General features: G+C 29.3%; 1 protein-coding gene across 2 annotated transcripts; it reads right to left on the bottom strand.

Annotated features, from left to right (window-relative positions):
- Positions 1-1,780: 1,780 nt before the first annotated feature.
- LOC113847468 (U3 small nucleolar RNA-associated protein 25) lies at positions 1,781-19,010 on the bottom strand. Of its 2 annotated transcripts, none has more exons than XM_027476607.1 (24): positions 18,853-19,010; positions 18,403-18,478; positions 17,764-17,885; positions 17,239-17,416; positions 16,610-16,748; positions 15,799-15,922; positions 14,775-14,872; positions 14,583-14,699; positions 14,157-14,237; positions 13,460-13,641; positions 10,957-11,029; positions 10,092-10,151; positions 9,931-9,969; positions 9,741-9,829; positions 8,089-8,153; positions 7,608-7,654; positions 7,220-7,279; positions 6,490-6,561; positions 4,991-5,020; positions 4,808-4,902; positions 4,563-4,668; positions 3,648-3,710; positions 3,169-3,240; positions 1,781-2,367 (listed from the first exon to the last, which is right to left on the bottom strand). In XM_027476607.1, exons 2-24 carry the CDS (start codon positions 18,447-18,449, stop codon positions 2,290-2,292), a joined length of 2,037 nt encoding a protein of 678 aa, XP_027332408.1. In that variant the 5' UTR covers positions 18,450-18,478; positions 18,853-19,010; the 3' UTR covers positions 1,781-2,289. The 2 variants fall into 2 exon arrangements, with proteins under 2 accessions (XP_027332408.1, XP_027332416.1); XM_027476615.1 differs by having other exon boundaries at positions 1,822-2,367; positions 18,849-19,010.
- Between the last annotated feature and the right edge of the window lie 7,697 nt (positions 19,011-26,707).

The raw sequence follows: 26,707 nt of genomic DNA, 5'->3' as shown, positions 1-26,707 counted from the left end.
ATTTTTTTTTATTTGCATTGCCGTAGTTCTGCTGCGAAACTGAAAAATTTACTCGAATGTGCAGCAATGTGCATAAGTACTATGTTAGTACACACATAATGGAAATAAATTCTCTCTCTCCCGCGCAATTAAATTTAGCATTAAAAGGAATAGATGATCCATTTTCTGCATGTAATATACAAGATCCTTTTATGTTGTTGCAGTGTGCCAAAATTGATCTCCCTTTCCAGACTTTGATCTTATCTGCAACCGAAAGCAAACTCCATTACATAGGAACAGTTTTCCCTGGGGTGAGTATTATGTTAATATTATTCTCTCACGTTATTATTTTCCTTTCAAGTTTTCATCTGAATGTGTCTTTTTCAATACTCAATTTGACTCATCAATAAATGACAGGATACAATATTTATTGAACCGATCTTCTAAGTATGCATCTGCTCTCAAAAGAAGCCGAAGCTACAAGTTGAAGGAGCCGCAGTAGGAGTTCTAACTTAGAAAGAGAATTAATGGATGGGAGAGAACAGGCATGAGATCATGCCTTTCTTTGTTTCTTAGTTTTTGTTATGGTTCTTCTTAGAACAGCAGTTTAACTGAAATACAACTAAACATCCTATAAATTCAAGGAGTCCTCATTTCCTAAAAATCCTCGTTTCTAATACATAGCCGCTCTATATTGAAATATGCATGTACTACAAAGACCCTTGCAAGAAGTGGCAAAAGTACTTCACTAAGGATAAACTGTCTAAGCTCTTTTGTATAATCTCTTTCTTCTTCGGGCCTTGCAACAACCATTTTCATTCAAATGACGCTTTGGATTAGGATCTTCTGACAAGAGTCACAGTGGGAAAAGGTGAAGTACAAATGTGCATTTGTTGACCTTTTGAATCATATAAAGCTAATCAGCTAGAAATAAGATTTATCCGCTTGGAATAGAATTTAATGTTCATACACAATACCTCAAGTGAATTTGTTGATAGAGTTCTTGCCCGTCAGCTTGAATAAGATCTAATAATCTTTCTTTTTATTTTTTGTCGTGAAGATCTACTAATCCTGAAATGTATTTAATACTCTTATGATACCCAAAATAAATTTTCTTAGTGCATTTTTGGACTAGCATTCACTCTACTTAAATGTGAATCCAGTTAATAAAATACAATATATTTTATGTCTTGGACATGCATTACACAATTTTTCACCCTGATCCGAACATGCATTTTGAAGTACTCTGAAGGGCATTTTGATGCTGTTACGCATCCATATCCATTACCTTGAAATAAAATATGATAATTTAGAAAAAAAAAATACATGATACTACGAATGCTTTAAGTAAGTTTTTAAAGAAGCAAATAATACCATTTGATCAAAGTAACAAGCAGTTTAGTTCTGCTTACATAAGGTATCTAGCTTTGAGTCTTATAAATAGGAAAAATAATCCTTAAAACTGGAAGAATTTTGTCAACTAAGACAGGTCTACATAATTCAATTTTGATTAGTTGAGGTACACATTATATTTTGGATATCAGGGTTTCAAAAAAGATTATGCCTTTTCAATTGCCCATTTTTTATGGCTGAATTTCCTCAGCTCTTCATTCTTTGAGGATTAGTTTGTCCATCACTCCTTTAGGCTAGGCACCCCCACTCTTTTTATCACTTAAAAAATTCAACTTCAAAATATATTAAACACTATTGAAAAATTAATTCCGAATATCGATTCACAAATCACTTTCCAGAATAAAAATACTAAAAAAAATTTAAAAATATTGAACACTTAGATAATTAAGAAATCTGCCAATTCATGGGGGCTTTTTCCTATTATCCAATCAAAATTCATTTGATCAGTTACGGCAAATGCTAACATCAATATCTTGTTCAACACACCGTAATAAACTTCCAATACATTAAGCATTATTCAATACATCAACCCCAAAAAATATAATCATCAGAGTTGACGATAGCAGTTAAAATTTATAACCCATCAACTATGTTTTTACGTTGCTTGCTATATACATTCACAATTATATCTCTAAATCAATTTGAATTAACCAATTGCGGGGGACCCAATTTGGAACCAACCCAACGGAAAACTATTTAGTTCACAATTTCCTCCATGATTTGTTCTGCGCAGGAGCAGTATCTCTTCAAGCATCCTCCGAAAAACTATTTTGCATTCTTCTTGTCAAAATCTTTTTCAAGAGCCTCTTGGCGTGCAAGGCACACATTAATCCAAGATACCAGAATGAAGAACAAAAGTTACTTCACAAGGTTACAACCTCGCAGTACAACAGTATTCTAATGGCAGAAAACAAAAACACCTTTCTCCGCAGCTACCATCCTTTTGGCTGGAGTAGTTCCAACAATTCTTTCCAGCTGAAATTAATCCAAAAACAGAAGGAGTATAATACAATTATGATGTCAAACTCCAGAGAGAAAAGAAAGAAGAATTTAAGATTACTGGATTAGCAATATTTATTATCAACAAATACTGCAAAATACTACAATCCAGCAGAAAACAAAAATACAGGGAACGTTCACTACTCACTACCATCTCAATGTATTGCTACCACATTCCCACCTCTTTACGCCTTTTGTCATAGAATAATAGTACACTCATGACAATTTTTAATTTACCACCAAAAGGTAGTCAATCCCAGAGATACAAATTAACATTTTCTCATTCAATTAAGAGAACCATCGTTTTAACAACTAATTAAGTCACTATAATATCAATTCTCTTTCCGTGTTCCAAAGGTGTGCATAATATAAACCCATGAGCCCTATCATACCATTGAGGTTCTAATCCATAGGTATTATAAGAGAAAATATCCAGATGGTCTAAGCAATTATCCATGTTTGAAGAAAATATTTGCAGTGTGCAATGGAAGTTTTTCTTGAAAAAACAAATAGCTCAAGATAAACAAAGCCAGTTGAGATATGGTGGCAAAAAAAGCCTATATATTATGTATAGGCATACTCAAGTCAATAATGTAGCAGTAAGAAAGATATTAGGAATCATAAGATCCAAACCATTAAATACCAATCTTTCCATTAATCTCTCCCTTTCTAGCACCGATCATCTCTTCATCCAAATACACACATAAACCCACACAAACTACACTCCAGCCAGTAACAAAATACTTAAGGGACATAATCAAAGAGAGTAAATATTACCCGAAGCTTGTCAAGGCTGGAAAAAAGGACAGTGCATGTCATATTGTCAGACCCATCAAGCATATTCACAATCTGCAATAAAAAAAAGGACTTAAGAATCAAAATTATGTTTTCAGTATCACTCAGGGATAACATCTGATGCAAATTTATATCAGCAGAAAAAAGAAACCTAAAAAAATTATGAAATGCATAGACTATATAAACAGTTTAGAAAGAATAATAAACTAATGAAATATATTTTGGTTGTGCTCTTTTGGAGTCTGTTGTTGGAGCTTTACTCCAAAATTTTTAGCTTCATTGTGGGCGTGCAATATTGATTTTCACAGTTTTTCAAGGTTTACCGCGCAAAAGGACTAGTCTGAACTTTGTAGCCACTAGAGGATTCCAATTTCATCAGTTTTATATTCCATTCTCAGTGAATACTTTGTGAGCGATAGAGAAACAGAAGAAAAAAATACCCTACTTTAAAACGTGCTTACCTCAGGGTAAAATTCCTTCCTCTCTGGGAGTGAATAAACGATCAAATTCTGAACCCCACGAATCTGCCATCAAGTAAACTAGAAATGTTGATATTTGTATCAATAAAAATATGAAAACGGAGGAAAATAATACCCCATACCAGTCAAAACTTCAGTATTCAAAAAACAAATTATGCTTACACAATTTTCCATAATTGTCTTTCATGAACACTGCAGACTATGAATTCAACAGATTTTAATTGTTTATTTTGTGTAATATAATTCCCATTAGAAATGGAGGCAATTTCAACATTTAGTTAAAAATACAATTCAGTCCATGAAAGAAGGTTAAGTTGCTTTTGTCCTTGAAAGCACATGTCTAAAAATATTAATCCCTAAGGATATGTTTGAGGAGTTGAGGTTTCGAAAGGAAGGGAGAGGAGGGTCAATATTTTTTTTTTAAAATTTAAAAAGCAATATAATGTTTATAAAAGCAAATAAAAAATTAAGCATTAAGTTTATACCAATTTATCATTTTATAAATTTTATTTAAAAAATTTGAAATTAAAACAAATTAATTAGAAATTAAAAAATTTCCTTCTCTTTCTTCTCCACCAAAATCTAACTCTCAAATACACTAAAAGTATTAACTTGCTAAAATGTTTACCCTATCAAGTTGTCAACTTGTAAAGGATTTCATTCCTCAAAGGACTAATTTGTATAGAAAACCACACAAATTGTCACTTTCAGGACTAAATTATATATTTTACTCTTCAGCATTTAAGTTACTGCATGTCATTAACTTGACAAATAACCCACGGTGGCTCTATTTATTTTTATTTTGAACATACAGCTATTAAATATCTGAGGAAAAAAAAAATAACAACAGGGAAGAGAGGGATGGAAATATAAACTATTTCAGTTTCAATGCGTAACCTTATATCTGTGGTAAAAATGAGATCTCTCAGTGTAAAGCATAATTTTTCTTTTTCCTTCATAGAACCAAAGACGCGAGCGAGATATATCACTTTGGGTCGTATACCTAAATAAAAAAAATAAAAAACTTGTAAATCAAAAGGCAAGATAACAAAGAACTACCTTATAACAACTTAGGAAAAACAAAAAATGGAAATGATCACAACAATAACAATAAGGGCATAATAATGGAAATGGATCCTTACTCCCCAAGCAGACAAAAGGAGGCATTCTGTGACTTCAAAAAATTTCGAATTCGAATAAATTCAAAGTAAGAATTCATAAATAACATGATCCCTCCCTGCATCAAAGAAAAACAAAAAGTATTAGATAATAAATTTAAATTATCACATCATACAAGAAAGGTGATAGTTTTTAACAAAGTCAACCTGATCTGAATCTTTTATTCTAGGGAAGACCTGTAAGACAAGAGCGATTGGCATTATTTAAAAACGACCGTCCAAAACATGTAGTAATGAGCACATAATCATTAATACTATTTGGACCATCCTAAGGCAGTTAAAGAAATTGAACAGAAATATTTTGCTGAACACAAATGACAAGGACTAGAAATACTTTGGATATTACTACATAAATATTAATGTTTAATAATATACTAGAAATATTTAATAATATACAAAGCATTTCTAGTCTTTGGATCTCCGCATAGTAATGAACACATAAACATGTAGAAAAGACTTCTACAATAGTGAGCTTTAGTAATTGATATGGAAGCATCATTAAACACAACAACAACATTTGACAAGCACGGCAAAATTATAGGTTTAAAATTATATTTCTTCTTTAAACTGTCTCCAACTACATTCGTATTAATTAAACTTCATGATGACAAATTTAAAATCCAATCAAAAACAGAATTTTACACAAGTGACATAACTACTGTTAAGGATGTATCCAAGTTAATTTACTGATTTTGAATACAAATAAAAATTGTATTTTATTTGCAATGATCAAATAAAATATAAATGCTTTTGCTAGGTGGCATATAATATAACCAACAAGAACACACATCAAAGGCATAGCAGCGTTAAGAATGAGTGAAAAAGTTATCAGCGTACATGGACATTAACATGGACTCGTATTCTATGTCCCGAGATAATGTGCAACCATATTCCATTATTTTTGCCAATTGCAATTTGTATTTTTAGTGTAGCTCTCTTGTGTGATCCTGTTTAATCTCAAAAGGTTAAATTTCAAGCAATTGCAATTAAAAGTAAAAGCAAAATATTTTTGTTGTTTCTTTATATCATTTTCAGTTACTTGACTCTGTTAAAACTGCAGTATTTACCGTAAAAATAACTAGCTGACTTGAGTTAAGAGTAGGGGAGTCACTGTTCTTATTATAATCTATTATGGATAAATTAACAAATACTGATACAGGGAGTCATAATTTCTCATTTAAAGATAAAACCACTCTACTGCCATTCTGGTCTATTTATAAACGACAGATTGATTTTTAAAAATCCAGATTATACAAAATTAATGGTGGAAGAGAGGATATATTAGGGTTGAAATGAATTAGAATGTGAGTGAGTAAATGAGAAGGCCATGTGACAAATATATTCGTTGGTCAGAGAGACAGTACTACGGGACAGTGTCTAACATGACAACAAAAACTATGCAACTGTTAAAACGAACCCCACAAAATTTTGGGGCCGTGGATATCCAGGTTAAAGTTAGCCATCTGGGCTCACTTGAGCAATGTTTTTCACTCATTACAATGTTCACTTGACATCTGGCTTGAGCCAAATTAGTCAAGATTGAACACTGATGATAACATTCTCTGAAAGAATGGACAGTAATCTCTTCAAGACCACTTCAACAGAACATTGTAATATTTTCACAACCAGAAGTCCATAATACATACCTTCTTAACAAAATAATCAAAACGGGCATCATCAGCTTCTACAATTGAGTCTACAATAAATCGTTCATAAATCTACAAGGTTTAAGATTTAGATAAGTATTAGTGCAGTAGTGATTAAAGTGCAAACTACAGTAATAAATCAACATAAATATTTATAACACAAGAAACAGAAAAACGAATTGCCTGACCTCAATAATAAAGAAAAAATGATAATGAAAATCAGTATATCAAATATCAAACAAACTAATCATGACATGAAGACCCCATAGTATGTCTGCTATTACTTGAAACAAGTGATAGCATTTTAGCAGCACCCCACTTTTCACATAATTGGACATGCATGAAATTATGCTAATTTGATATTACATTCATTCCTAATGAAAACCCATCCTAAAAAATATTATTTCTTTAGTATTTCCAAATAGATAATCTAGTATAATATATAGCAATAAAATATAGCAAGGTAGATTGATATCATTATTGACTCATTTTTCCCAAGTACTTTCTAGTAACAATAAAACAATAAATATTATTTTGCATATCACATAAGATCCAAGGAAATTAAAGTGCAATAATATTGCCAATTAGACTATCTGAAGCATATAGACACAATTGGTTTCCTTATTATCTGAAACATTAGGCACAACTAGACCTAACTGCATCTTAACAGTATAAAAGGACCAAATGTAGATTATTTATTCAAGTAGCCAGCAATATCAGAAAAGATTACTTGTCGTATTTCAGGTAGCACTTTGTGCAAGACACCTTTATATTCACAGAGCAGTTTCACCTGCAGATATCAATTAAAAATACTGGTGACTATAACATTTAATAATTTAAAACATAATTATTTTGATTGATGTAATTGCTTGAGGACAAGAAAAACACACAAATTCATGCATGCCCACACTTGATTGCAGTTTTCATTTCACAAGGCATATCAACAATGAGCTTCATAAAAGTCTATAAAAGAGCAAATATTTTTTAGTCATTTTGATATAGTGAGAACTTTTCAGTTTTCACCAATAATGCATCATTAAGTGCTTCAAGATTGTTAGTAGGCAAAAACCTTGAACCATTGAAAAAGCATAGGAAGTGCAGCCAATCATATTACACACCTTCCCTTCATAATTTAAACACTGATGATTGAATGAAGCATTTATATCTGCAACAAGGAAATGTCAAATGTAGAGGTTAACAATATACCAGGATGTGTTTCAATAATGAGCACCCATATAGGTGAAATGAACCATAGGTTAACTGTTAACCAACATCCTCCTTCATAAAATGTTAATTCAAACTCCAACATTTCACCGATATTCCAGTAAACAAATTATCATGATGATTGCAATGTAAATTAAAATGGACAAAATCATTCTCACAGAAGGCAGGATGGATCACCTTCTCAAGAAAAAAAAAACTTTTTTCCAGCAAATTAACTACCCCTCTATCCCATTATTAAACAGAATGAAAGAAAGACGAATGCAAATGTCTATGTTCAACAGGTAAAATCTGGCTTTCTCTATAGAAGGTAAAGACAAAAAGAATAATGCAAATATGTTCTCAAAAGACTTGCCTACAAGAAGGAAGGATCAATACCTGGATTTGAATAAAAACCCAGTATTATTGTTTGCCTGTAAAACCTGGCATGATCATCAAGATACCTACAACAGAAATACACAAATGAACCTCAAAATCCTGGTGTAGAAAAAGAAGAAAGAAATGTATGTCACTTCTGACCCTTTTGCATCTAAGAACCTTGAATGTAAAATGCAATTAATACAACAAATAAACAATGAGAAGTATATAAAACAACAGGGCAGTCCCTCCTGCAACATCCAAGCGAATGAAAATGATGAGAGAATACAATAGCATGCATGCGAAAATGTGTGTTTTTTTAACAAGCCCAGCTTCAGCTTAAAAATGGTTCTTTTTCCCACTTATATTCAATGGCATTCTTTTTACTCATAGGACCATATATATTTCTTAGCTCAATGTTCATAGACCTCAGACTAACTCAATGTACTGATTTTTGTAATTTGCATGAGGGCCTGTGTGCATGTCTTCTTCCATCTTATAGGAAGAAAACATACCAAGAGATATATAACATTTAACACTGGAAAAACTTGCTATTAGCAATTGAATGAGACAAGAACTTCCTAATTTTGTAATTTGCATGAGGGCCTGTGTGCATGTCTTCTTCCATCTTATAGGAAGAAAACATACCGAGAGATATATAACATTTAACACTGGAAAAACTTGCTATTAGCAATTGAACGAGACAAGAACTTCCTAATTACCTACAAACAAATATTTTCAATATCTATAGTCAACCATCCAAGGCAAAAATGTCAATCAAAAGGATGTGAGAATAACAATTTAGATTGGCTGAAGAAATAATCAATATAAAGACAGCACAAAAAACATAAATATCTTCGTAGAAAAACAAAGACTAGAAATGTTTTGGATATTATTAAACATGGAGATACTCAAATACAAAGACACTATCCAAAGAGAAAAATGAATTTGGAAAATCAAAAATAGGAGAAAAAAGAATGACATAGGCTGCCTTGACAAGCCAAATATAGATGTAAAAAAGCTAGCGGAAAAATGCGCTTAAGGGACTGAAAGGAACAAGAGAATTAATGCACAAGACCCCAATCAATTCCATTCATGTATTTCATGAAGCCAATAGCAAGTATGAGAATGGCATTTTCTTTCTCTAGCTTTCTAACAAGGCTAGTAGCATTAGCAAAATGAATTAGTAGTGCATCATCAATCATAATTGTCATATACTGTAAAAATTATAATGGAACAAGCAAAAGGCTACACATGCATATGATATGATGGTATATGCCACACAAGGACTAGACAGTTCTTTGCTGTAACATATTCCATAGAATGGGATCATAAGCAAGACATCCCATTAGTGTTCAGTGCACACTCTTAGTGTCTTCATGCATATGTTCATTTTTTAGCCTCCTAGGTTTACTGTTTCCTATTACTTTCTATGTGTAGCAGGATATCTTATCCTCCTCCCTCATTTTAACTTTTCTCTATAATATTTATTCTGCTATCCAGGGGAAAAAATGACTTTCGATTATTTAAGTGGAAATAAGTTTGCCATGTGCTAAATAGAAAAAAGAAAAAGAAAACAAAGATAAAGAAAGGCATACAAATTTTATACCAATCTATGAGGCAAAAAAATAAGAAAACCAACTTCAATGCAGAAAAGTTAACATTGAATGTACCATGGTCTAATGCGCATTACATCTGTTCCTGGCTGCTTAGATGGTAAGCGGTTCAAATGTTCAATAACTGTATGCACATGAGACCAGTTCTGGCAGGTTTAAAAAATAATGAGAAACAACATTCAAATTGTAGTCAAAATCATGGGGAAAATCATTTTTTATAATAAATTAAAGAAATATCACTATGAACCTGCATTGCAATTACATCTGCATGATCAATAATCAGAACCTGTTTAGAATAAATATATACGCTTCATCAATTTCATATTCTTTAATCCATATACAGGGTAACTATATATTGAGATGGAATTGTCATTAAGTAGGATATAACAAGTAGTTAGGGAAACTTACCTCTATCGAAGAAAGAAAATCTACATCTTTTTCCTTATTACTCCCAGCCTCCTCAATTTTCTAACATATAGAACAATCTGATGTTAGCATACATCAGAAATACATTTATTAAGAAAAAAATGGTTCAGTAGAACTTTATAAGATTGAGAGGATTATTAATAAATAAAACCTATTTAAATTCATACAAATTAACAGAATATAGTGCAAAGTTATATAAATAAAAGAAATAAACACATGTTTTTTATGCTTTACTAGAAGGGCCATATGCAATGAGGAAATATAAAAGAAGGTAAGATTGAAAAATTAGTCCCTATACTTGACACCATTGTTTATATGTTGATCCGTTTGTTTAAAAAACCTCTACATTATGGTCCTTACACAAACCATTTACAGATTGTTTCTACCGTTTGCCTTAAGTTATTACAATTTCAGATTTTCATTCTCTCAAGTTGGCTAAAGTTTTGTCCTGAATTGAATCACGCTGATTATAAACGCATTTTTTAAAATTAAGAGACCAAAATGTAGAGCTGTTTATATAGAGACTAAAATGAAAGGAAAAAGTGATAGGCATATATATAAAATATTTTATTTAACCTATAAAGAAAAAAACCACTTTCATTTAATAACATGATGGTATAAAAGTTTCCTTTTCATTTAATAAGTCTGAAAACTGAACAAAAAATAACTGGATAAATAGAACAAAAAACAGACAAAGTTCATTATAGAGAGGAAATGGTCAAATTATAGTTAAATGATAAGGAATCCTCCTTAGCATAAGTAGAAGGGACAAAATATTAGTTTCTAGAGTAAAATATGAATAAGAAAAACCAAAACAACTGAAAAAGGAAAAAAAGAAGGTGCTTACATTGACCAAGGAAAGTGCTGAAGCAACAATAATGTCTGACGTATGGAAATCACTGAACAACTTGATTGTTTTCCTGCACAGAAAAAAAAAACAGAGAACTTAAATTAGAAATGAAAATCAACTCACACTACAACAAATACCGAGTTTAAGAAAAGCAGCTTCCCATGGGTTGAGATTGTATAGTAATATCATATGTAAGTAACTACAAAGCAGAGTATTATCACATGAAATCTAACTCATTTGTCAAATTACTGAAATATTTTTTAAAAAAAATTCAGTTTCCATAAAATCATCTTTTTCAAGAAAATATACAAAAATAAAAGGATGCTTTAAATGCAATAAAAGCACTAATGGAAATGTGGAATAAATAGCGAGCAGGTAAATTGATTTTGGTGCAAGACAGTGCTTGATAGAAACTAGTACCAATGATAAGAAAAGTGAATCGTTATTAATAGAAATACCCAATTCCAGGCCTACTCCCTTGGATATTCTAGAGACCAGTAAACTCTCCCACAACTGAACTATGTTCACTCCATTCCCTCTCTCTTTCCATCCCCATCAGTTATACTGTCCCTTCTATTTACAATTTGGTAACTAACAGAACAGAAGTCCCCTAAACAATCCCAACCCAACAAACTAACCAACCAAATCTCTAACTGCCTGCCATGGGGTTACCCATCATTGCCCCAAGCTTGCATTAAAGATCTATGATTTTTATTGTAGTTTTCACATTAGTGTAACATATTGAAGCAGCTATTTGGAATTACTTAGCACAATCATTAGACTTATTATAGGATTGACACAATATGGAGGTGGCTTATGCAAGCTATGGAAATAGAGCAGCCATTTATATAATTTCTTGAACCCCTACAACACCTACACCAACGATTGGCATGAGCCATTATCAATTAAAAAGATAATCACAAATAACAAAGAGTACAACAGCAATTACAATCAAATCTTATTCACTAAGTGAGGTTAACTACATAAGATCACACGATGCCATTGATCTCAATCCAAATCCAAATCCAAAATTTTAAAAATATGATTAATCAAAAGATCTTTTTCAATAACTTCGTTTAAGATTCTTTTGGGTCTTCAATGACTCCACTTTATTGGACTAAGAGTCACGTAATCCACTCTCCTAATTGATATCTTCAAAAGTATTCTTGGCATATGACCAAATTACCTTAGATGACTTTCAGTCATCTTTTTCACTATAAGTGCTACTGTAATATTCTCTTTATCATGTCCTTTCTCGTGCATCCATCTACATTAGTATTCTTATTTCTGTCATTTGCACTTTTTTCTCATGTTCTTTTAAAGCCCAATATTTACTACCATATAAGATAATTAATCATAATCATATCACAGTATGATAAAACTTTCCTTTTAACTTGATAGATACTTTACAGTGATAAATAATTCTAGATGTCTTTCTCTACTTTAACCACCCAACTTGTATTTTGTAAGTAACATTTTCAATAATTTCTCCATCATTTTATATAATTGAACTCAAGTAGCTGAAACTAGAAACTTATAGTATAATATCATCTTTAATTTTACTTTCAATGCATATTCCTCATTTTGTTTCTTTGCTAAACTTACAATATATATACTTTTTACTTCTACTCAAGTAAAGACCCTTACATTCTAAAGTCTTTCTTCATAATTTAAATTTGGCATTAACCTCTTCTAATGGGTAAGTCCTTGGATATGCCACCAAAAGTTCTCATATAATTACCTTCTCATACATGTTTTGTATAGTGCGAATATATACTACACAGACCACTTTCTTTTCTAAAATCTTCTATAACATTCCTTTTAGTATCTGATCATATACTTTTTTCAAGTCTATAAAAATCATATGTAAATTTTTTTGTTCTAACGATATCTTTTCATCATTTTTTGTGAAAGACCTATAGCTTCTATTGTGGACATTCCAGCATTAAACCATATTGATTTTCTACAATCTCAATTTCCTTATGAATTCTATGTTCAATCAATTTTTCCTACAACTTCATAGTGTGACTCATGAGTTTAATCCTTCTATAGTTTGCACAATTTGAATATCACTCTTGTTCTTGTATATAGGAACCAAAGTGCTCTTCCTTTATTCATTTAGCATATTCTTATATCTCAAAATCTCATTAAAGAGCTTAGTAAATCACATTAGTCTTTGTTTTCCCAAATTTTTCATACTTCTATAGGGATATTATCAGGGTCAATCACATTACTATTCTCCATCCTCTTAAGAGCTTTTTTTTTCCCTCCAACTCGAATCTTACGATAATATGTCAAATTTAAATCATTCGTTTACACCTCTAATCTTGCTAAATTTTCACTTGCCCCTTTCCCTCTTTAAAAAGTTTATACAAATAACAAGTAATGAGTAAAATAACAAATGTTAATGGTGGGTGGACATCCAAAAGCTTCCACATCATGTCTTGGAAAAAGAAAGAGAAAAAATAGCTACACTATAGGAGTATAAATTTATAATTACCTCGTAAATTTTATGCCAATCATAAAGTCATCTTCATTATTGCCACCAAAAAGCATTTGAAAGTCAGTTGCTTTGGAAGACCTATGTTTTGCATTTTCAGATTCTTGGCCATTTTCTGTATCGTCTTTATGTTCTTCACTTCCAAATTTAGCAGAAAAGCGATCCATATGTTCAACACTCACCTGAAAAAACAAACACAAACATCATAAAAGGACGAACAAAATTGTTTATCTTGTTCAAGGAAAATGTCATAAACTAAGATGGATAATATTAGTAAGCAACGCTAGCAGCAATGAGTTAATGGCAAAAACTTGAGCAAAGTTATGTATACCTGCCACTGCAATCATTTCAACTCAGAGTTCAAATGAAGGTTTCAACATAGACATTTGTTGCTGGTCTTAAAATTTCACTACCCATGCAATTTGATATGCATTAAAATAAATACGAATTGGAATTATTAAACTTAGTAAAACAGTAGAAGACTCAAAAAAGAGTTCATCTATATTTCTTTAACCATGTATAACAAAACCTAACCAGCCAAACAAATTTCATGGCTTTACGCTCTAATCAGTATGTCATTTCATTAATTATGCAAAATGATCAATTCAAATGCCCAGCTTAAAATTGAGAACCACGGTTAGCTTGATTGCATGTTTGAAAAATAAAAATAAATGAAAAAGAGGGAACATCAACGTACTTTGTAAGCTGAAGGTGTAAGCTGTACAAGCCTCTTTACAACACGGTACACAATACTTGCCAATGGCAATAAAATCAAAACCTGGAGCATGAAACAGAAAAGAGATACATTAAGCATGCTTAGCATTTCCTAGATAGAAGCTTACTTCTAATTTAAAGATCATTTCAAAGGAATACTAAGTTTATCAAATAACATAAAACAAAAGATGGGGAAGCATTATCAAATCCACAATGAAATATGTATTTCATAGAATACCAAATCAATCAATTATATTAAAAGTTTGACACTTTTTCTAAAGCCAAATATTTCATATGACAGAGAAGCACTAAATGGAAAAACAAATTGCAGAACACTCACTAAAGATTTGAAGTGGTAAATACAATTATAATAAGCAATCCCTCATAACCCAAATTAAGACTCTTTTACCTTAGGACGAGTAAAACCCTGATCTCGAAATCTATCAACATCAGCAACCTCTTCAAGCCTGGTCAGTTTGGCATCATTTTTTTTCACACAGTCTCTGGTTCTGAAGACATGATTGAGCTGTGTATAATAATCATTAAGTAAAAGATGTTCACAAACTCGTTTTTAAATAGAATGACAGGGAAATTTTCTTACAGAATGCATTAAGTATGCATCCATGATGCCTGTGTCTTCAAGGCCTTTGAGGTAGAAAGGCCTTTTGTTACAGCAAAGTATATCACGGTAGCTGCTGCCTGGAAAGAAGTCAACATGAAGTCAATGCAAATAACAACAACAATATCCTTATTCCACTGATAAGTCAGCTAATAAAATGATTAAAAAAATCAAAGTTGAAAAGATACCATGCACCCATGTGCAACATAATGCAAATTAATACACAAAAGAACATAATGAATCTTACAAATACCGTCACAATATAAAAAGCTTAGTGAACATATAAAGTAACAATCAAAGCATGCATTTTATGAAAATTATTTGCATCCAGTTTTCTTGATCAACTGGTTGAAAGAGAGAAAAGTAAATATAGGCTTCTTGATCTTAAACTTTATGCATAATTTAGAACTTTCTTAAATCATAAATTTGAGATGACAAGATGTTCTAAAATACACAACTAAAGGTATTTGACAGAAGAATGAGCGGTATATTTTTTGTCAGTTGCTGAACAGAACAATTGTCCAATTTGAACCATGATTCCTTGAATGCATCTAAAACTGTTATGTGATCTTAAATTAAAGAGGGAAAAAAAAAAAGATAGAATCCACAGCCGTATATACACAAGCTACAGTGTGCCACATCAATTTTCCAATGAGACTATTACAGTAACAAGGTTCTTACATTCTTAATTTAATTTCTCAACAAGCAGGATAAAATAACCACTCTAAAAGAGGGAAAAGTCATTTTCTTCTTTATTTGGCTTTTTGCTATTTCCCTCTATAACCAGCATAATCCCCCACTGGACCAGAAATTTTTACAGAAAATAGAAGAAATATGAAAATTCTCTGAATGAATTAGAAGAAACTGCATCTTAAATACCCGTAGTGAAGTAAACATTCAGGATAAAGATCAAAAGACATTAACAGGCAGGATTTTGACTTTTAATGATTATGACCGCAAATGAGTGAAGCTAGTAATGTAATTGATCATTAAGAAACCAACTTACAAAGGGAGAAAAATATCTTCTGTTTAGGTGAATTAATATCCTTGCCTCCAGATGTCTTGTAGACATCCATCCAGTGCTCATGTAACTTTGCTTTCAGAATGTCACAAGTATTGATATTCAAACCCTAAAAGAGAAAGCGGAGAGAACAATGTCATATGTACTTGAAGGCATTAAGCAAATTGAAGGATGAAAACATCTTTTTTATGCAAATGTAAGATTATCAATTTCTGTGGGGGTGGGGAAATGTACAATGATTAGGATTTTACATACTATAAATTTACAATAAAGCCAAGAAATGGTCAAGGTCAAGGTCAATGCCAAGGGAAAAATGCTTTTCAAAGGAAAAAAAAAACAATAACAATGCACATTCTATTGTCATTGGAAGGGAAACTAATCAAAGTCCCTAAGAAGAAAGTAAGCAACACAAAATTGACTCAATTTACCATTGTTAACTTAAAAAGTAACATTACAAACTGGGATGCAATCAAAAAATCAACAATTAGTCCTATTTACTTCCAAAAATAACAATGGATAAAGGCATCAATGTTGACCACACTCAATATCTAATTAATATTTCCCACCTAACATATAGCATGATCTATTTGAGGGTAAACCATAAACAGAAAGGGATTAAAGACTGTCACTAGAATAAAAAAAGTAGTATTGAACTGCACCAAAGCCAAGCATTCCCCATTCCTTCATGGTTATTGATTGGCATGTGGCTATGAAAATGTACTTAAGTTGCACTTTCACAAAAGGTCACTGAGACATGATCTTGGATGTACCAAAAGAATATAATAACATGAAATACCTCCAAAATATTCTCTCCAGTTCCTGTCCATTTGCAATTTGACATACCAGTAGCTGGAGTCTCCCAGCTGAATTTCCTGTTGCTTTGGCTGTTAATTTCTTCTTTTGACAAATTATGTTGCAAATGTAAATCAAAAGAGCTGCATGGTAAAAACAATGTCAGATTAAAGAATAACAAAGCATGTAAAAAGAAAAGAAAGTACATATGATCTATGAATGCTCAAGCAATACTAAATAATAATAATAATAATAACATTGTCAAGTAACTAGTATTCATTGCAAAACAAATTATGAAACATGTGAGAGATCAAAATTAGAGATGATATACAATTAAAAAATATTTAACATGGAAATCGCTTAGGTAATAAAAATTTAAAAAAAAAAGTATAAATAAAATTAGAGGTGTTTCAGTTTCTAATTGGCATAGAGATTTAAGAGTTTTGACACATCTTATAGCCACTTAGCCCATTTTCTTTAAGTATACCCCTATGTTTCTGAAGATACCTTATACCCCTATGTTTCTGAAGATACCTTATCATTCTTCCCTAGTTTTAGTTTTTCTCTCTTATCTCGAATGAAATTTCTTCCTCCACTCCAAAGAAAAAGTAAAAGATATTTATGTTAACAAACCTCAAATGCACTGAATCCTCAGAAGTTGACTGACCATTAGTTCCAACATCCTCTTCATCTGAATGAATCTCAACATCTTCTTCAGTTTCAGAACCTTCTGTTAATCCAGAATCATTGTCATCAGGATCTTGCCACATACTTTCCACAACTTTGTTTCTAGGAGATTCAATGTCAAACCCTAAGAAAGCAAAGGGTAATAACATCATCAAAAGGATATGCTATTGAAGAGGGGAGATTTCAGAAAAACAAATAATCAGTCTCGGAGTGCCGAAGCATGCAATCAGGAACCAATAATTAAATTTACAAAACAATGGCATGACAAAAGGATTTTACATAAAGTTCTATAAAATAAAATAGAATTCAGATACAGCATCTAATATAATTAAAGACCCATAGCTTACAAGAAAATTTTATGGACCCAATCATAATTCACACAAAATAAAAACAACATTGACAGCTTTGCCACACACATCAAAATTTTGCCTTAAATTTAAATACATAAATCTAAAATATGTTTAATCAAACCTTGCTCTTCATTATGGTCATCCTCCAGTATGCTACAAGATTTAAGGACATTGGCAATTTTCCTCTTTTCCTCCCTTTTACCTTCTTTCTTTTTTATCTCAACTTTACCTTCTTTTCTTTTCCTGAAAAAGGGACAGAGCAATGCAAATTATTAACTTTTAGAAACTTGAGGCAACCAAAAACAAAATTTTTTTTATGAGACTGATACAACATTTAATCATTTAAACAAAGGAGTAAATTATCATGGACCACTGCAACTCTAAGTTTACGACATGCATAAAGAGAATTAATAGCATGAAAGGCCGCAGCATGAGAAATTTTGATTTATATCGTTATGTGGTAGAGCAATAAAAGTAGACGAGTTTTATCTAACCAAGAATAATCAATTAAGAGAGCTTTCACGGGATGAAGTTATAAATAATCAATCAAATAAATGCATGTTTGGTAAGATATTACTATTTAGTGATAAAAAATAATCACTTATTTTTCAAAAGTCTCTTTAACAAAAAAATAAGCTATTATTTCTTCAAAATAAGTTAAACCAACCAAACACACACTTAACTCTGAATAACAAGTAGTATATAAAAGAGAGCAATAAAAGACAACTCCAATTAGACCAAACAAAACCATCAGTATTACCTTTTCAAGTTAGACTCGGAAGGAGTAGCAGGTTTTGGCGTCCTCATAGCGTTAGAGCTTCGTTACGATGATTTCCCTGCGTAGTGTTAGAGTCAGTGAGCAAATCGTTAACAGCAGAGCCACAGCAACAGAGAAAAATCACTTTCGTACTGAAATTCTAAAATCACGTCATCAAACAGGGAACAATGAAAAAACGGAAACGTTGTTACGGCGAAGAAATTAAGTTCGGGGAAATCGAGCTAGATTGAGAACGATTTTGAAAGTGAAGTGAAGCTTAAAAGCAATGTTTCATCATCGGAATGTCGTAAGAGTTGTTGGCAAATGTTTGTTCACGAATATCAGTATCAACGAGTTCTTAATATTGCTAACATAGCCATGGCGAACAACAACAATATTGAGCACGTGATTTCTGACTTAGAATGTGTGTGTGTAAAATGAAGAAGAACCTACCGGCGACAGAGATGGAGTGCTACGGCGAACGGCGAGGGAACGGAGTTTAGGGTTCTGAGGCGGAGAGGCAGGAACTCTGCAACTGTTTGCAATATTTGAACTTAGAAGAACCAGTTCCGCAGCTCAAGGGCTTTCAGATTTTCGTTGACATCAGTTTTGGTTCGTAACAATAAAATTTTGAATTTTGGATAAAAATAAGTAGGGATGTGGATTTGTTCAAAACCAAACAAAAATTATTTTAAATTTAATTATATAAATTAGGTTTTAAACTAATTTAATTTATTTTTTTTAAAATTGATTTTAAAATTTGAATATAAATTTATTTTAAAATCAATAAACTATATTATAAATATTTTTATATAATTATTGAATTGTTATATTAAAAAATAAATTTTATAATAATTAATAGAAATTATATTTATATATATTTTAATAAATTAATAATATAATTTTTTATATTCATATTATATTAGTTAAATTAATATTTTTTATTTTATATCATCATTTATCTGCTTTACAAAAATTAATTATATAGATTGAATTTTAAATTAATTTATTCTTTTAAAAAATAATTTTCAATTTTAGATTTTTTAAATTGGTTTAAAATTTAAATTTAAAATTAATTTTAAATCTAATAATTTATTTTAAGTTAGTTTTAAACTAATTTTATTTTAAATTATTTTTAAAATTATTTTTAAGATAAAATTAATTTTTAATACATTTATAAATTTAGTTTTCAATATAAAATTACTTTGTTGTAATGCACTGTTATATTTAATTATTTTATTTTAAAAATTTAGTAATTTTTATTCATTATATTATAAAATTAAATAAAGTTAATGATAAAAGTTTAAATTAAAACGTATAAAAAAATATTAATATTAAATAATAATAAAATATTATTATAATATTTTTTAAATTAAAAACATAAATTTAAATATAAAATAATAAGTAATTAAATTGAAATTTTTATTATATTTTATATCTTTGATATAATAATTATATTTTAAAATTATTATTTTAAATATTTAATCTTAATTATAAGAATTAAAGTTAAAAAATATTAATTATAAAATATAATCAGGAAAAAAATTGTGAAATATTAGTTATAAATTTTTATAAAATATAAAAAAATATCAATAAAATATATCAAAAGGCCTAAAAGATGAAGTAATATATCTATACATAATATAAATTTAGATAAAAAATATAGTTTTAAAAAATTGGTCGAAAGAATTAAATGGTTACAAATATATGATAAATAAAAAATTTAATTTAATGTAAATTCAAAATTTTTAAATTGATTTAATATTGGTTATAGATTGAACTTGCATAACTAAATTTTTTGTCCAATCTTAAGAATAAATGAAAAAATAAAAAAGAAAAAAATGAAATTTTATTTTTAAAATTTTACATTTATTTTTTTTTATGAAAAATGTTATTCCTTATAATTTTATTCTTAGTTTATTATAAAGTTGTGTTTGTATATCTGATTTTAAATTCAAGTTATATTAAAGTAAAAAATTTTGTCAATAATAATAATCTTACTGAATTCAAACAATATTATAAAAGATAGTTGTGATTTAAAAAAATTATATATAAATAATAAAGAGTTTAAGCAGAAAAAAATATTTTAAATATTAATAGAAGAAAATACAGATATAATTTGGATATAAAAAAATTTATTACTTTTATGTATTTTAGAAGTTATATATTATACTTATTTTAAATTTTAATATAAGTTGATGATGTATTAAATAAATTTAAATTAATTTTAAAAATAGATATAATTTGGATAAAAATAATAATTTAATGAATTTTAGAACAAAAATATTTAAGAAGTTAACAAAATAGAATTTAAAAAAAAAATCAATGTAAAAGCTGAAAATTTAGAAAAAAATTTAACGCTAAAAAACATTAATTATAATTGATGTTTAAGTTAAATTTAGAAAAATGTAAAAAGAAAATTAAGAATACAATAACTAATAATTTGATATTATATGTGTATAATCAAATTTAAATGAGTTAAAACTCTATTTGGATTCATTAACTTACTCAAAGATATTTTTTTAACTTATTAAAACAAATTATTAAAAAAGTAAACTTCTAACTGTGATTGGTTCAACTTAGTTGGAAAAAAAATCCCTTATTTTAATAATTTATTTGAAATAAATTTTTTAAATAAGTAGTTTTTAAAAAAATTATTTTCAAACATGCTTAATACTTTAGGTCATGTTAGAATTTCAAAAAAGTAAAAATCAAAGTTTTGAATTTCAGAATCAGATTGAACTAAAATCTTATAAAATTTAGTCTAATCTATTAAGCAAATAAAAATTGTACAGCTCATTTTTACTCTTATTATTGCAAGGACAATGAAATATGTGTAGTTAGATTTGAGCAAATTAAAATTTACTACTAACAAATTATAGAAAATATAGATTAAATTGAAATAATATAAATAGTTTTTATTTATGTCTGACACAACTTTAATTTTTTGCATTATTTTTTATATATATAATATCAAATCTATACATCCATATACTTGGAAATATTTTGAATAAACATAATCCGAATAACCATAACAAATTAATTATTTAGTTTACAACTTTCTATTTTAAACAAATTTTCATGTTATAACAATACAAGCCATCACCATAGTATAACCTCAACCAGAAAAGTTTTTTCCAGCATCAACAACTCTCACAGGATCATATATACAATAAATAAAGCAATCAAAGGAGATCATGGCCAATCTTTCTTTATTACATGTTACTCTCCTCCTCTTATTCACAGTAGGTAAGTTTGTAAAACACATTATACTACACTTTAAGAGTTATATTGTCCTTGAGTACATGTAGAACTGGTTATTACCACTAACTTGTTGTAATTGTAAATTCTTATTTGTTGCATCATGATTGTTGTCATAGGGGATTTGATGGCTACAGTGGTCGGTGATAGGTGCAAGGAAGATTATGGAGTTTGCCAAACCCAATATGCTTGTAACGTGGGGTGCTCTAACAATCATAAAGGTGGTCAAGGTATTTGTGAGCTTAACGGTGAGAACCAGCTACGTTGTTGGTGTTTCTATGATTGCCCTTCTTCCAAAGTATGTGATGTAGGTTTGGATGTTTTTGGAAGTTGTAATGGCACTCAATGTGATCTTGCTTGTGCTGCTAAGTACCCAGGACGAGGAGCAACTGGATATTGTTATAGCATTGGAGATCCAACGCTTGATACTTGCCATTGCAAGTATTTTTGTTAACTTTCTTTTTGCCTAATGTTTTGGGATGTGTTAAGTTGACGATGCGACTATTGCATATCAAATAATAAAACCTATTTGCAAATCAGATGACAAAACTTGGTATATGCATGAACCATCTTCCATACGGAACATGCTACATGAAACGTTAACATGGTCGCTTACTTTAAAAAATATATATAATACACAACCACTCTGCTAAAATTTATAAGAATAAAGGTATAAAAGAAAGAATTAATGTTTTTTAAAAACAAGCTAGAGTCACCAAGATCATAATTAATTGCAGTAATTATATCAAATTATTGCAATATTTTCATTTATAAAACTAAAAAAAAAATTACAAATAAGTAGGAATACTAAAAATGTTAAAACATTCAACAAAGATCATGTTTCATATATATCCCACTAAAATATATGCATTTGCTCATGAATCACCAATACAGTGTTAGATTTGTTAGGTCAAATTCTCTTGACCAAGTGTATTTTAATAATCATAGTAAACTTCTTAGCAAAAAGACATTATAAAATTTTCTGAATTTGTAGTCTTATTAACGGTTTTATTTAAGTATAAAATATAAATTAAAAAAGTATATTTAACAATTTTTTTAATATGTTTCTCTCTTTTATTTGACCTCATCCAAATAGGTTTAAATGCAACATTGAGATTTGAAAAGAAACAATAAAAACAAGATGAACAGATTAGCATCCTAATTTATATTTTTGAGAGATTGTTCTTGACTCGATAGATTATTATTATTATTATTATTGTTGTTGTTAGGTAATAATTTTTTTAATACAAGCTTAGATGAGAGTTGGAATGGAGCAATAATTTGTTGTTGAATGGATAAAAACAAGAGTAAAAAATGAAAAAAAAAACTGTGAAATTCCTTTTGCTTTTATCATCTTAATTTATAATCTATACAAATATTTACAAATTTAATCAGCGAATAAAAATTAGAATTAAAAACACGCATATAATACACAGAATATATATATACTAGTTAATACGTTAATTTTTTGTTCAAATCAACTGAAGATTATAAAAAGTAAATATGATCCAACGAAATTTTAAAATGATATTGCATTAATTTTATATTTGAAAATATTAAATTCAATCACATTCAGGTATACATTTAATTTAATTTAATGAGGGATGAGGGATGAGGGATGAGGGACACAATCATAATTAGCGTGATACGTTATCAAAAACAACAATGCATTCAATTAAAAATATTCTATTTACAAATTAAACCCCTAAAAAATTGTCGTCTTAAATGCACATTAGTGACACAACACAAGGCATGACCATTATATATATCTTCAATTAGAATCCACAATCTCCCATAGACGAATCAAATACTTTGTACCCAAAACGATTAGAAGCAAGCATGGCAAAGTTGTGCTTACTGTATGCAGCAGCACTCATCCTCTTGTACACATCAGGTTTTGTAATCATGGGTAGTACTAAATTACTACAGAGCATAGCATTGTATTCAATTGTTTTTGGTATGAATCTAACTTTAATGTGTGATAGGTGGCATGATGGGTATGGTGGCTGGTGATAAGTGCAATGATGATTTGGGTGTTTGTCAAAGCAAGCAGTCATGTAACACAAAGTGCTCTCGTTTGCATAAAGGTGGGAGTGGGATTTGCCAGCCCAATGGTAAGGCCCAGAAGTGTGTGTGTTCCTATGATTGTGTTCTTCCCAAAGTATGTGAAGTAAGTTTGGGTGTTCTTGGAGGCTGCAATAAAGATCAGTGTGTAAAGGATTGTGTTGCTAAGTATCCATACAAAGGAACTACTGGCTTTTGTTATAGTGTTGGAGATCCTACCTACAATAATTGTCATTGCAAGTATTTTTGTTAATCTTTCTTTTTTCTTTGCCTATCACAATGGCACTGTTTTTTTGGGTGTGAGTTTATGATAAGATCACTTCTTATCAAATAATAAAACCTACTTGCCAGATTAATACACCAGATTTGTCTTCCAACAGATCATCTACTTAACTTGCAATTTTAAACTCTTAAGTAATATGAATTATATAGATTGGTGGATTTAAAACTCCCAACCAACCCTAAATTATAAGTTAAGTCGTAATTTCAACTCTAAATTTTGATTATTACAAATAAATATTTATATGAAAGATAAAAAAATGATATACATCATTTTACGAAAATCATGTTCATATAAATAAAAAATAGTGTAAATTCAAAAATCTTGTTTTTTTATTATATTAATATTAAGTAAAAAATATATTGATATAATATATTGTAACTAATTTGTAAATTCTGTTATCTTTTATCTTTTCACACATATTTAAATTTCTCTTTAGATATTTTAATGTTATATGTCCTCCTCAATTATTTTCTAAACTTGAATAATGGTTTCTTGACCCATCACATCCCTAAACAAGCCATCACCATTTTATATATGTTCAATTGGATTGCACTGCATCCAATAGACAGAAGCAAGCATGGCTTAGCTGTGCACATTACATGTCACACTCCTCTTAAGCCCGATGAAAAGGCCCAGACAAGGGGTTGGCATTACTATGACTGTCACGTTGACCTCTCAATGCTTATATATAAATAAGAGCTTAAAATATATTAACTCACTTTTATATTAAATAAATATATTAGTAGAAATGAACATATTATGTATAGTGGCCAAATTAATGAGTAAATGAGCATGGCCAGCACTTGACTCTTACCAAGTTAGAAATCAGTGTTGTAATTGAAGATGATGACATAATATGCGTGTGACTGACTTTAAGGGGTGCACGTTGTGATGACCCAATACTTTGGTGAATACTGTATTAAAATATGAAAGATCTGATTAATGAGAAAATCCAACACATCGTTGTCCTAAAGAATAAGAAGCAAACTCGATCGTGGAATGGCTGCGATGACTGCGCTTGGCGGTGGGCCGGTGCCTGTCATCTTACTTTACAGATAACCAATGAAAATAATGTATCTATTTCCCAAATAAAATTATTGCTCTATACTTGTTGAAATCTGTTTAATTGACCTTGTTTTACAAAGTTTTAATTCTCTAAATTAATTTGAATCATAACTTTACAATTATTATTTCTATATTACATCCTAAAATTTTATAATAAAAAATATTCTTCCACTATTTTGATTTTCACAAAAAAAAAAACATTTTTTATACTATAAGTATCTCAAATCTAATAAAAATACTATAGGTGACAAAATTTTATTTCTGAGCATTTAACATAATTATATTTACTGTAATTTAAATTTAAGATTGTAGATTAAATTGAAACACTATTCACATACTTGATGTTCTACAAAATTTATATGATAATAATATTTTTAAAATTTATCATGAAAATAAATTCTTATTTTTGTTATTTTTACTAGTTTAATGTTTCATTAATTCATAAATAATGTCATTTCTAGAAATTATAATAATATATAATAAACATAAACTATACATGCTATTTTCTCCTTAATTGTTGCTAACTCATTTATACGATATTACGATGGTTGTTTTACTATATATTTATAAATAGTCCGAAGTTTGGTGAAATTTAGAATGCATTTCTACATTTTAATTTATGAAAATTACATATTTTGAAAATTTTCTAATGTCGTACAAAATTGTTACTTTCTAAAATAAATTAATTTAAATTTACTGTTATATTTTTTGAATTAAATTAAAATTTAGAAAAAAAACAATTTAAAAGGGGTAAAACATTTGAAATTGAGTAGTGTTAAACCCCCTTTTTTTTACAAAGAAAGTAAAAAACAATAATGTTTGTTATTAAAAAAATATTTATTTGAATCTAAAATGTTATACGTTAATGAAAATCAATTGAATTTATTATTTTTGGGGAGTTTTTTAAATTATTAACACGTGTATTTTATTTTTTTTGCAGTAAAAGTATATCTCGGTTAAAAGTTAAAGATTAACATCTTAGAAGAAGTGTAGAAATTATAAAAAGTAATGATAATATATTGTTTTTAAATTTATAATCAGGCAAAAATAATATTCAACATAATTTTAGAATCAGCATGAACTATTATTGATTTGAATAAAAATGAAAGAAGGATATTATTATAAAAACATAATTTTGATTTTTGCACTATTTATAATATATATTATAGATATATTTTAAAAATTAATTATCACAATAATGCAAAAATTACTAACAAAACAAAATTAGTTACACTTTTAGTATATTTAAATTAATAAAAAATACAAAATAAAATAAATTGAGCAACAGTGACTTTGCAGGCTATAAAACATGACAGACAATACACACTCCTCATGTTTTGGCAATATGTCGGGGTCGGAGTGTTCCTTTCTCATGTGATGTGTGAGATATATGGTTGCACTTACGGAAGTAATACATTCAATGCTGCAAGCTTCAATTTAGGTATTGTATATTTCTAACATGCTACTTATCAGAACCAAATTATCATGTTTTAGCTTTATTTAATTTTATTTTTTATAAACTAAAACTTTAATGTTCTGTTTGGATGTATATATATATATTTCTTCATTATTTTCGGCTGGGTATAACCATGTTTCAACATTAAATAAGAAGTTATATTACATTCCCATTTACGA

Source organism: Abrus precatorius, unplaced genomic scaffold (assembly GCF_003935025.1).
Source record: "Abrus precatorius isolate BTA unplaced genomic scaffold, Abrus_2018 Scaffold10, whole genome shotgun sequence".
NCBI classification, from domain to species: Eukaryota; Viridiplantae; Streptophyta; class Magnoliopsida; order Fabales; family Fabaceae; genus Abrus; species Abrus precatorius.
This window is presented reverse-complemented; position numbering and strand designations above follow the sequence as displayed.